The sequence below is a fragment of the Mus caroli genome, chromosome 11, assembly GCF_900094665.2.
Source record: "Mus caroli chromosome 11, CAROLI_EIJ_v1.1, whole genome shotgun sequence".
Lineage (NCBI taxonomy): Eukaryota > Metazoa > Chordata > Mammalia > Rodentia > Muridae > Mus > Mus caroli.
The window spans coordinates 80,736,653-80,750,658 of record NC_034580.1 but is presented as its reverse complement, the minus strand read 5'-3'; the positions used below and the strand labels follow the sequence as shown (position 1 = coordinate 80,750,658).

Below are 14,006 nucleotides of genomic sequence, written 5' to 3'. Positions count from 1 at the left end.
CTTCGGTGAACTAACTTGCAATCTGCAAATGGTCAGACATAAACTACAATCAAAGTGCCTATCAGTCACTCTCAGCTGTCACTATCAGGAAACCTGTGCTAACTCAGAGCTCTGCTACAGAAGTAAATAACTCATTACAGACTGCAATTCCCTATAATTATTAAAAATAATGAATAAGAATTCCCCTGAAAGCACACCCAACAACTGTAAACTTTACCTGTACCCTGTGCTCAATTTCCTGCCCCACAAGTCTGCCTCCTTTCAAGATAAGACAACCGCCCCTCCAAGTCTTGCACACCAACTCCCCTGAAAGCACACACACCAGTGGTCCTCTGCAGCCCATACCCAGCCAGGAAACGGAAACAATCTAGACGTCTTTCAACCAAAGAAAAGACAAAGATAATTTATAATTTATAAAATGAAATATCACTCAGCTATTAAAAATAATGCCACCATGAAACTTGCAAGCAAATAGATGGAACTAGAAAAGACCATCCTGAGTAAGAAAACCTAGACCCAGAAAGACAAACATGGTGTGTACCAAGTGGCTAGCTATTAGCCATAAAGTACAAGATAACCATTCTACAATCCATAGACCCAAAGAAAATAAGTAACAAGGAGGAAGATACTTGGATCTTACTGAGAATGAAAAATAGAATAAACATCAGGAGTGGATGGAGTAAGGAGACTAGGTAGGGGAGGAGATGGGGATCAAGTAGAGGGAGGAGAGGGGGGAGACTACTGAGAAAGAAAACTGGAACCCTTAGAACATTTCTGGGACAAGCTAGAAACCTAGGACAAACTCCCAGGACCCTAGCTGGTGACCCACTGAGGTTACCCTAGCTAAGAGGCTATGGAACCTAAAATGGCCTCTCCTATAACCAATCAAGACTTCCAATAGAGGAATTGGGATACCAACCCAGCCACAAAACCTTTGACCCTGCCTACAAGATATGCAGGGGTAAAAGACTGAGCAGAGCTTGAAGGAACAGTCAACCTATGCCTAGCCCAGCTTAAGACCCATGCCATGAGAGGGAACCCACTCCTGACACTATTAATGACATTCTGCTATACTTGCACACAGAAGCTGAACATAACTGTCATTAGAGAGGCTTCACCCAGCAACTGATGGAAACAGATGCAGAGATCCATAGCCAAACATTAGGCAGAGCCTGAGGATTCAAATGGAAGAAGGGGTGGGGGGAAGGAGCCAGAGATATTAAGGACACTATATAAGAGAATCTACAGAATCAACTAACCTGGGCTCATAGGGCCCGGCAGAAAGTGAATGACCAACCAGAAAGCATGCATAGGATGGAGCTAGGCCCTCTGCACATATGTAACAGTTGTATCATTTGGTCTTCATGAAGGTCTCCTAACAGCAGGAACAGGGGCTATCTCTTACTCTGTTGTCTGTCTTTGGATCCTTTCTCCCCAGCTGGGATGCCTTGTCTAGCCTCAATGGGAAAAGATGTACCTAGTCCCACTGCGACTTGATATGCCAAAGCAGGCTGATATACCTGGGAAGCCTCCCCTTTTCTGAGGCAAAAGAGAGGAAGAGGAATGGAGGGGAGGAGAGGAGTGTCTTAGTTAGGTTTCTGCTGCTATGAAAAGACACCATGATCATGGCAATTCTTATAAAGGACAACATGGAGCTTGGTTATAGGTTCAAAGGTTCAGCCCATTATCGTCAAGGCAGGAGCATGGCTGTGTCCAGGCAGGCATCACACTGGAGGAGCTGAGAGTTCTATATCTTCATATGAAGGCCAATAGGAGGAGACTGCCTCTTCTGCACTGGGTGGAACTTCAAAGCCCACCCTCATAGTGACACACTTCCTCCAACAAAGCCATACCTATTAACAGTACCCTCCCTGGAACAAGCATATTCAAATCACCGCACAGGGGAATCTGTGATTGTGACTGAGGTGTAAAGTAAATAATTAATAAATAAGGTATAAGTAAAATGAGGTATAAGGTGAATAATGACTAAAATTCTTCTTTTGATGTTTTCAGTGTAGCCATGTAGCAGAGTGCCTCCTCCAAGTTTAAGATGGAAGACAAAGGGGGAAAGGGTCATTAACCTGAAAGTTATTCTAAAACAATTAGAAAAGTATCATGTTTTGATGCATGAAAAATGTCAATGATAAATTTAGCATTTTAAACATTGGAAGATTTGGGAATACAAGAATTTTTGTTATCAGACTTTGCTATATTGCTGAAATGGAAGCTATGTCAAAAATATTAGAACCAAAGGTTCATTTTGAGACAAGTCTAAAATTATTTGGCAACACTACCTGAAGACAGCACATTCTGAAAGGAATTTGAAATTCCTTTTAACATTCATCAAGTTAAAGGAAAACTGATGAAGTTCTGAGCCTGCTGAAAATCCAAGCATCCCACACCTGTGGTGTCTGAATGAGAATTCTGCCCACGCCCTGCTTAGTCCCCAAGTGGGTCCTTGTTGGAGTGGGTGTGTCTATGGAGGTGTCCTCGAGATTTCAAAAGCCCAAGCCAAGCCCACTGTGTCCTTTTCCTTGCAGATTAGGATGTGAGACTCTCAGCTACTGCTACAGCACCTTCATGCCAGCCTGTCTGTCAGCATCCTCCCTGACAGGAGTGATCAGGAACTAATTCTCTAAAACTGTGAAGCAGCCCCAATTAAATGTTTTCTTTAATTAGAGTTGCCTTGGCCATAGCTGTCACTTCACAGCAGCAGCACAGTGACTGGGGCATATATACTAACACTGGTTTCAAGGCACATAACATTATTCAGATTCCCAATGCATTCATCAATAACTGTTAAAGGAATCTAGGAGGGAGCACAGGGCCAGCCTGCACTGAGTGGTAGAATACTTTGCATGCCTGCATGCAGCCCCATGTACAGTCTGACACTGCAGGGGTAATAGTAAATAATCATGATGAGACACGTAGGGTGTATAGGCTATAAGTCTGAGACTTTAAAGAAACATATTTGATTTGTCTCACTACATAGCCCTGGCTGTCTACAAACTCACAAGGATCCTCTACCTGGGCCTGTTAGTGCTGGGATTAAATAAAGGTGTTCCTTTTATAGGGATGGGTGTTTTGCCTGAATGTACGTTTGTGTACCACAGGAGCGTAGAAGAGGTTGCTGGGTATCCCAACTGGAGTTACAAATGGCTTTGAGGATCTGGGAACGCAAATGCTGAGTAATGATCTCATGTTCTCTGAAAGAGCAGTCAGTGCTCCTAACCATTGAGCTCTCTCCAGCCAAGAAAGTTTTTAAAAGGAAAGGAGATGTAGAATCTTCTAACATCATCTACACCTGCCACTGTGCTGGCAGAGAGCGGGAGAGAGCACAGTGTATCATCAGGGAACTTTCAAATTCTGAGAAAGGAAAATGTACATCCCAACACCAGGCATAAATATGTGTAATTAAACGCTAACATCTGCCCTTGTGTGTCTAACACATCTGCACCAATCTCAGAGCTGTTTAAAAAGCCTATGGGAGAAGAGAGCTAAGTCTTTGTAGTGGATACAGTATGTCCTGTGCTAATAACAACAAGAACTAAGTCTCCAGAGACAAACAACAGAATGTGCTGTGTGTCCCCAGGAAGCTCCTAGGGCGTCTTCTCAGACAGCCCCGCACTCTGAACGGGCAGTCGAATGAGAGGAACATTTTAAAATGTGCTCTCACTGAGATCCAGAAAAATAGATTTCTACCTACACCTATATATTGCTGAAGTAAATAACATAAAATAACATTCAGGCACACTTCAGTGTGTCAAAAATACACTTTAAAATTGTTTTTCGGCCGGGTGTGGTAGTGCACGCCTTTAATCCCAGCGCTCGGGAGGCAGAGGCAGGCAGATTTCTGAGTTGGAGGCCAGCCTGGTCTACAAAGTAAGTTCCAGGACAGCCAGGGCTATACAGAGAAACCCTGTCTCAAAAACAAACAAACAAAAAAAATGTTTTTCAAGGCTAAGAACCATTTTTACTTGATACTACACACAGAGAGGACACTGGTTCAAAGCTTAGGGGAGGAGGGGACATCATGGTCAACATCTCTAAAACCAACAAAAAATAACACTAACACACCACTTAAAATTACATTTCTACTGAGCACAAATAGTTAAACTACATGGCACCCAGGTCTAAGGATGGTGCAATGAGCTGTCATTTGGGAAGTTGGTTTTCAGGAATTTTTTTTCCCTTTTATTCTCCTTAAAATGTTATAAACTCAGCCTACTTCTGTCAACAGGCCTGCCTCACTCATAAACACCATGTCAACTAGGCTGAGAGCCTATGTGACAGTACAATCTGGTACCTGGGAACCATAATAGTTCTAAGAAAAGTGACTTCTATAAGCACTTTTACATTAGCAGTGTATCAGTGCAGTGGCCAGATATTTTAGTCTATCTTTTTCAGGGGGGAAAACTAAGGACTATTTGGGGCCAAGACAGGGCTTTCTCTATATTATTTTAATACAGAATTTAAATATACAGCTTGTCCCACTTCCAACACAATTAAATACTGGTATTGTATGTTGAGTAAAACAAATAATTTGGCTATAGACATGACTACAGAAATACAAATTCAATAGTCCAAAATGGATAGTCAGTATCACCATAATACAGAATATCTAATAACATCATATGTCAGTGAATGCTGTAATTCATTTATAAACTCAAATCTACATATTCCAAGCAGGTAGAGAACAGCTAAAATGAACACTGGAAAGAATTCAAGAATGCTATGGAGGGTCTTTAAGAGTGTCAGGGAATAATCTTGTACTGGTTTAAGTTATGTGCAATAGCACAGTCTCTAGACTCTAACAATAGATGAGGAATGTAAATATGTGGGGGAGGGGTAATACACCCACACCAAATGAGTAGGTGAGTCTCATAAACTTCAGTTGTCATCTAGAAAACTTTTCTTAATATTTGACTCTATCAAAATGCATTGTGCTGTGGGCAGTGTGTTGGCAAGGGCCAAGAAAATCAAACTGTACAATCAGACAATGCCATGCCACAAAGCAGAAAGCATGGCTGCTTGGAGGAGCCTGTTTTTCATTAGCCAATACTGGTTTTCAAAACTTTGTCGCTGCTATAGATCCGTGTACACAGCTGAGTGTGAGCATGTCTGTGTGTGTAAACATGTTTTTGTGCATTCTGAACTCTGTACTAACTCAGTTGCCATTGAGACTCGTGTGGGCTGGAAATGAAGGACATAATCAAAAACACACAATGAAAAGAAAGCACATTCAACTCCTATCCATCCCCGCCTTTCCAGTGGCTGTGGAAACAGCACCAAGCTTGAAGACTTACCCTGTTCGCTTCGTGATGGTCCCCAATGTCATTGGCTGTTTGATTTGTGCAAGAGGCGTCACTACCATCAAGCTGGGGAGGGGAGAAAGCCGGGGATTGCCAGGGTTGTTGTTGGTAAAGTTATTGTAAGAGTCTTGGCTGGTCAGCTTCCCTACAAAAAGAAACAGAAAGCGGAGCATCAGGAATGGAAGCACACCTCCCTCTGAAAAGGGTTTTGTTTATGAAAGAAATCAAGAGCTGGTGTATGGCTAAGTGGGGAATGGCATTGCTCCCGAGTCCCAATAACCTGAGTGGTCTCCAGAGTCACATGGTAAAAGAAATCAACTTCCTACACGTTGTCATCTAGTATCTACACACATACAAATGAATGTATGAACAAATGAATGAAAAAAAAAAGCAAGATAAAATTTAAAGGAAATTGGTACAAGTATTATGAAACTTCATACAGACTGAAAGCAACCAACATTACAGGTCACTGACGTAACCATAGCAAGTAGATTGCAGATGGATTTTTGTTTTTCACTTTGTTGTGTACATGTGCACAAAGGTACACGCATGCATGTGTGCACATGAAGGTCCATGTCAGGTATTTCCTTAGTCACTCTTCACTTTACTCTCTAAGACAGGGCATTGGACTGAACCTAACCCATGCACTGATTCGGGTAAGTAGGCTGGATAGGGAGCTCTCAGGTAGGTTTCAGCCGTCAACCTGGGAAGATATGTGCTGTTGGACATGGCTTTTTAGATGAGTGCTACAGACCGAAACTCAGGTTTTCACACTTATATATCAGCAATTTACCATGTTTCGGAGTCCCCAGAATCTCTAAATGCAGTATGGTTTCTTGTTCATCCTTAGAGAGGCCACTGTTTTGATAAAAATTCACGATTTCACCTTATTATGAGAACTGTAAAAGAAGCGGGTTTGCCTTTTGATGGCACTGAGAAGTAAGGATAGTTTTCCCTTTTTTGTACCACAAATACAGATTCAATTAAAACATAGTGTCAGGAAGAGAATTCCAGAAAGTTCCATGTCCTAAAACTTGATTATATACAATTCAATGAGCACCACCTGAAGACACGTCAATGGGGTGGAATGTAGACACAGCCTGTGGTACGCTCCCACAATTTTAGAGTGTCTCTCTACTATTGCTAAGCATGACCTTGTTTGTGCAGTTAGGCCAAGAGGCTATGACTATATCAATGCTCAGACTAACTATGCAGCCCTGAAAGACAAGAACAGCCATTTTCTAATCCTACCAGGAAGATGCTGACTTCAAAAGCAGACAAGGGTGGCAAAGTGCTGCTCTTCAAGGACACAGGTCCAACAGCTTGTATCATTCCCTGGAATTAATTAGTTAAGCTATGCTAGGGCTGATAAGAAACTCAAGCACAACAATCTCTGACTCCCCATACTAGCAAATTCCAATTTCATAAAAGTAGTTGAAGCACAACAATCTCTGATTCCCCATACTAGCAAATTCCAATTTCATAAAAGTAGTCGAAGCAATTCACACCTTAGCTGTGATACAAAAGGTAGCAGTTACAATACACACAGACAGACTGTGTTACACACACACACAGACTGTGTTACACACACACAGACAGACTGTGTTACACACACACACAGACAGACTGTGTTACACACACACACACAGACTGTGTTACACACACACACACACAGACAGACTGTGTTACACTCACACACAGACTGTTACACACACACAGAGACAGACTGTGTTACACACAGACAGACTGTGTTACACACACACACACACACAGACTGTGTTACACACACACACAGACAGACTGTGTTACACTCACACACAGACTGTTACACACACACAGAGACAGACTGTGTTACACACAGACAAGACTGTGTTACACACACACACACAGACTGTGTTACACACACATAGGAGAGAGTCTTAAGGAAAAGATGAATGGATATTTGTAATACAATAAAGGAGAAAATGTTTTAATAGTTGAGTCACTGAGTGACTTAGAGTCTCAAGGTCAGTAGAGACAATAGTTGACAATTCATTATCAGATGACTGTGACTGTATTGAAATGAGGATCCAACATTAATATGTCACAAGCTAATAAAACTCAGGATGTGTCTGTCATATCCATTTATCAGCTACTAAGCACAGATCTGATGAGTGTCCCAGCCTAAGATAAGGCTCTGTGGGGGCTCTTATCACTCTTATCACAAACCTTACAGCACACAGAATGAAGATAAGTACATGTGGCAACTACTACTTGGAAATGGGTTCAGAGACCACATGGGAAGTAACCTGGGTAGACAGTGGGAGGACAGGGCAGCTCAGAGCCTGAAGGACAACATAAAGGAAAGAAGTGTGCAGGGATGCCATTGTGGGAGTAAAAGTAGTGTCTAAATACTACTGCTCAGGTGTACCATGACACTGAGGGGAGATAAATTTATTTCCCTTTTAGAATCATCCTCCCTCCCTCCCTCCCTCCCTCCCTCCCTTCCTCTCTCCCTCCCTCCCTCCCTCCCTCCCTCCACTATGCATCCTAGGCTGGCCTTTAGCTCAAGGTCCTGCTGCTTTAGCCATCCTAACACTGCAGTTACAAATGTGTCCTATGTCGGCAGGCAGGCTTAGGAAAAACAGTACACACTAACAAAAGTTCTTGAGCAAGCAAACAGCACATAGACGGTGAGTTCACTGAACAGTACTGATCAGACTTTTTTGTTTTGTTTTGTTTTTTCGAGACAGGGTTTCTCTGTGTGTCCTCCTGGCTGTCCTGGAACTCACTCTATAGACCAGGCTGGCCTCAAACTTGGAAATTCACCTGCCTCTGCCTCCCAAATGCTGGGATTATAGGCATGCACCACCACTGCCCCGCTCTGATCAGACATTTTTAAGCTTTGGAATACACCTTAGTGGCAAAGCCCTTGCCTGGCACAGAACTCTACAACAGGAAATAAAAGAAAGACAAGTAAATAATGAGTGAGAGAGGCACAATGTGATTCCATGGGGGTGTTCCCAATGGGATGCTTTCAGTGGCCAGCACTCAGCAGCTTCACTGCCTCCCTAGGAGACAGAACAGCACAGAAGGGTCTAGCCTCTCCTCAGCCTGCTCCTGCATTCTCGAGCACTATTTGTCTGTAGTCTCCTCCTCCTGTACTGTGTGTTTAAGATGTAGCCTCCATCTGCAACACAGTCTGCAGGGGCATGTAAAGCTGTGAAGACTTTATGTTTGTGTTTATGTTAACGGGGCAGGAAGAGTGGTAATGTCTTTCTTACAAAGTACTAGATTTGGCAAGAAGTTTATAAACAGATCTCCTTAATAGCATGGCTTAAATATGTTCTACAAAAGCTCAGTAATTCTCTTTTACATAATTATCAAATAGACTGCCTGAACTCGAATCAGTATATTAACCAGAAATCCTATTTATAATAGCTGTTAAAGAAATAGCTAAAGGCTGGGAATGGAGTTCAACTGGTAGAGAATCACCTCACATTACCAAAACCCTAGGCTTGCTCCCATCACCACATAAGCCAGACAAGGCATACATAACTGTGATCACACCATTGGAAAAGGATACAGGAAGACCAGAATGTCTAAAGCTGTTCTTAGCTATATATTAAGTTCAAAGTTAACCTGGGCTATATAACACTATCAGAAAACACAGAAATGAAGAGGGAATAAAAGGGAGAAGGAATGGGGAAAGGGAAAGAGGGAAGGAGGGAGGGAGGGATAAGAAAAAAAAAGGAGAGTGAAAGAAAAAATTAAAAGAATAAATTTAGCTAGAGAGAAGAAAGATCTCTCAGATGGAATGTGCCTAAGACACAGTATGCTAGGGATTTAAAAAGGAAACAAAAAAAATTTTAGGAAAGCAATCTATTCTTGTGATTTAAAACATTCATCATCATTAAAATGCCCTGCTTCCCAAAGCAAATTTAATACAATGCTTATTAAGTATCTATGACCTCCTTCTCAGAGCTAGGAATGAGAATTCCAATACTAAGGATTCTCAGAAAACAAAGAATATCCAATAGCTTCTTAAGCAAAACCAACCTAGTAGAAAGCGATGCAAAGCTAGGGTGTGCAAACAAGGAAGCCGTCTGGATGCTAATATGACAAGGTGGCTCACAAACACCTATAACTCTACATTCAAAGGATCTAACACCCTCTTCTGGCCTCTTTGGGTACCAGGCATACGCATGGTACACATACAAATACGCAGGAAAAATACTCATAAAAATACATATGAAGTAATAAATAAAAAGCCAAGCTCTACCTGGCACCTGTAAATATGCATAACTTTTATATTTTCATGGACTTGGAGGTAGCTCTGTGCAGAAAGTATGAAGACCTCAGTTCAATTCCTTGAAACCATGAAAAAAAAAAAGGGGGGGGGGTGAGGGTAATGGCCAGGGCTTAAGATCTCAGCACAGGGGAAGCAGAGGCAGGAAGATTACTGGAACACAGTGGTCATTCTGACCTAATTGCTGGGTTCTAAGCCAATGAGAGATACTCAAAGGGTATATTGTGTTCCTCAAGACAGACTGATGGCCACGCACACCATCCACCACCATGTGTACACGGAAACACAAATGAATACAATTTCAACTAAGAAAGAAGACTATGTAAGTTACCAAATGAACCATTAATGAGGCAACCTAGTATCTGGTAAGCTTCCATTGGAAAGTCACACTACACCAGTGGAGAAGCCAACTGTTATGGAAGAGAAACCTTGGATCAGAGATGCCCTGTAACTGGTGTAGACACGAGATTAAATGACTGTGACTGCAAAGAAGACACTAACAAGAGAGACAATGAGTCTCTGGTATCCTTGCCTCTTTAACTCCACAGCAGGAGGCTGACTGGGATCACAGCCTGAGCTCAGCCCTGATCAGCAAGTCCATGGTGGTGGAGTGGGGGGAGGGAGGAGAAGAAAATGAACAGATGATGGGAAAAACATGTTACCACTGACATCTGAGAAACCGCTCGGAGACAAAGAGAAGGAGTTACTGTTATTGTTTTAAAGGACAACTTAAAAAGGGAGATGAAGCACATAAATTTTGCACACACAGGAGTTTCCTTGTCAAATAGAAACTGAAGGATAAAAAGAAAGAATCATGAATGATGGTATCAAGTTAGTAATCGAGGGACAGCACAGACAAGCTTCAGTAGCAGACACAGCGATCAACAGTTCAATAAGCATTGCCAAATGAATTTTCCAGGGGAGGAAGGGGAGAGGAGCTGACAGCCCCCCCCCCGCCCCCCAACAATAGGGAAAAATACACTTTTGGAGAGATCTCAAAATACCTCAGAAAAGACCAAACATGGTAGCATAGGCAAAAATCTCAGCAATTGAAAGGCCCAGGTAGAGGCTCAAAACCAGCAAAAGCTATGTAATGGACCCTGTCACAATTAACAGGGGAGGGAATAAAAAGACAAGTGAGCAAGCCAATGGATTTGTGCCCTGCTCAGACTCATGCTGATCTGGAAAAGGAGTGGCAACTCTATACCTTTAGGAAGACATGGAGACACTTGTCGGTAGTACAGAGGCTAGCTCTCTGTGTCACAGTCTCACAGTGAGAGTGAGCACAAAGGTGTTCTAAGTATAGTGTCTATGGACTTGGAGTCCATCTTCCCTACCCTTTCTTTGTGCCAACTCCAGGAAATAGTTTAGGAAAACTGAAGAATTCAAGAAGATGCCACCGCACGAATGCTTACATCAGCTAGGCGCCTCTCTTCCTGTCCCTGTCTCTCTTCACCACAGAACAGACACTGCCTAACTGCAGCTTCAGAGAAAGACTTCATGAAGCCTTAAGACCCATAAAACACTTCCACACAATCATACTTTCCCATCCCGGCAGACACGAGACCTGCAAGTGAAAAATGCAGTGAGAAAGAATGGATATTCTCACAGGATTCCTGGCACGACCAGACAGAGGAAGTCCCAAAAATCTCCTGAGAAAATGAGCTCTTCTAAGACTCCCATCCAGCTTTCCAGGGTTAGGCTATATAGATAAACTTGCATAAGCCTTCAGGCTTTTGGGTCTTTACCCAAATCCACCAGAGCTTTGATCCCTTAGAGGGAAACCAGTCTGCATGATAGATGGGCATCTTATTGGGGGATGGGGGAGGAAAGACCAAATTCCAATAAGATGGTTTCTTGACAAATTAAAGCAGAAATTCTACGGCAAAACAGGATCATTTAAAAATCTGAATTGAAAGGAAAAAAAAAATCTCATCATGCTGAAAGCTCTGATTCTTCGGTTTGACCTGTTTTCAGTTGTGTTTACTGTCATTGATCTTACAGTGGAAAGTGAAATAGAATCGTGGGCTTCAGGATTCCAGCACTGCCTTACTAAGCGTATCTGAAACAAATTTCTATCTCTGGAAAGAAAACCACCTCACATGGTCTTTCCTGGCTCCTGCCACTTGCACAGAAAGACATGGCTTATGCTTCATACGGACACAAGGTCCCACAGACACAGGTAAGGTGGGCTAGGAACCACATGTTCTTATCACTGTCCCTTACAGCACTTCCTCAAACATTTTATACTACAAAACTCACAGGCAAATGGATTACGTTGAGGATGAAAATGGACAGAGGGGGAAGCACCAGTGTGTTTTGTGGCTGCTCTGGAGGAGCGGCATCCCAGGTCAGGTTTGCAGAGCGTCATATTCCCAAACCAGTCATCATTAACGGACTCACTTCCACAGGAAAGGAAAAAAAAAGCCAAGAGTCTGAAAACTCCGGACAAAAGAAATCCCTGCAGACAGAGTAAAAACAAATTAAAAGACCCATTATAAAACACAGATGCTACAAGGAAAATAAACTTTCCAAGATTTACTGGGCTTTGACAAACCCGGACATTTGTGGAAAAGCCATCAACAGCAACTCCCAGGTAACGTGGGAGGAAGCTTGGCTCCTTTCTGCTTTATCTTTAGCCTCTGTGCAGAAGCTGCCAGGACTGGATTCCCAGCTTCTGGATGCAGGGAAGTGAGAACATGTGAACGAGGCAAACTGCCAAGCACGAGACATTTCTAAGGGAAGCAAGACCCCGAAAGTGCTGAGCACTTCACATTCTGCTGAACGCTAGAGCTACTATCAGCACACTCTGTGCATGGACTTCTTCAGGACACGTGAGAGGAAACAAATGAACAAATGAATGAACAAATGAATGAGGCCATCCCTCCTCCTGATCCTCTTTGCTGCCCAATCACACCATGAAGTAAGGAAACGAAAACCACCAAACATGATGTGCAGCTCTGGAATCTCCTGCAAGGGGGAACTCAGAGTGGGAGACAGACGAGAAAACCCGTGTCAGGCTGACAGAAGCATGAGATACACGTGGTCATGAGTGGGAGCCTTAGAAAGACTCCTTAAGGAGGAGAGCTGTGAGAAAGAACACAGACAACGAACAATGGGGTGTCCAGTGAGACTCTTAGGAGGTCATTGGGGATCTGAGGACAAACAGGCATAGAGATGTTAAGATTCCTTTACAAGAGCAAATTAGTGTACCCATGGGACAGCATAGTTAGGAGGTCTCCTGTGCTCCTTGGACATAGGGCCCTAACCCACATCAGGCAGGCTATTTAAAAGGGCTTATGACAGACACCATCCACGTCTCAGCAAACCAGATGCCTCAGTCCAGTCCGTTTTCATCAATCTCCACACACTAAAGGAATCTGCGACAGTTGAGGGGCTCTGCTTCTCACCCCGTCAAGCTCCTGGCTGCAAGTAATGGAAATTGTATTTGGAAATTAAAATAACAAGGGTACCCCTCAAACCCAAACTTGTGGGTTCCTGGCACTCTACAAACCTATAGAAACACCCTTTCTCCTAATATTTCCTTATCTCCATCCTCCTCCCAACACTCTCCCTACTCTGAGGACATCGTCCAAGTGTCCTCCTGCCTACCCATTCACAGAGGAAAGCTGGGTAAGAAGCTCTCAGAGGCTCTCAGAGCCTCTGCGCATGTGCACAGTCCATCCCAAAAAAAAAAAATATCAAAACTGCCGGTCTGCTTTTACTATCCCGCCCTGGACAGCAAAATTTACCAAGGAGTTTTAAGTTAATTCTGGAGTTGAAAAGTTGACTTCTTGACTCTGTTAAAAAGAGTACAATGGTAGCTTGTTCTAAAACAATCACTGGATAGCTGGGCTCTGCAGAGCTAGAAAGCATGCTTAGCTCTTGCTTGTGGTCTAATTTAACAGTAAGGCATCCTCAACTAAATCTCAACGATTATTTAATCAAAATCAAATAAAATCCTTTAAAACATATATATGTTTTTTTAAGTGCTCAGTGCAAACTGGAATTTCTAGTATACGGGTTGCTTTTGATCAGAACTAGAGTGTCTGTCCCTTGCTCGCTCACTCGCTGGCTTGCTCGCTTGCACCCTCCCTCCCTCAGGCCACTAGCCCGCCTCCTTTCCCTCATAGATGAGGATGACAAGCTTCCCAGCTGCAGTTCCTGGACTCTCAGCCTCCTTTCTGACCTTTTCTCAGGCATGTTCCAGTATATTCTGCAATCTACTCAGTAGGAAAAGGAAACAGCAGCGCCCTGGTGGGAGACAGTGCCTTCTGACCCACAGACCAGGCTGCACAGGCCTGGGATCTCAGCAGGAGATGGAAGGAAAGAAAATTAGCTCTGGACATGGAGGCTGGACACACTTTACCAACTTAAACAGAGGCAGAATATCCAAGGATGATCCC

At 43.1% G+C, this 14,006-nt stretch overlaps 1 protein-coding gene across 8 annotated transcripts in view; it reads right to left on the bottom strand.

Annotated features, from left to right (window-relative positions):
- The window catches only part of Bcas3 (BCAS3 microtubule associated cell migration factor), a 470,064-nt gene that overhangs the window by 289,232 nt on the left and 166,826 nt on the right, over nt 1-14,006 (bottom strand). For all 8 annotated transcript variants that reach the window (XM_021178141.2, XM_021178140.2, XM_021178145.2 and 5 more), the window contains exon 17: nt 5,307-5,457. In XM_021178141.2, the coding sequence (XP_021033800.1) occupies nt 5,307-5,457 (151 nt within the window). The remainder of the gene's footprint in view (nt 1-5,306; nt 5,458-14,006) is intronic.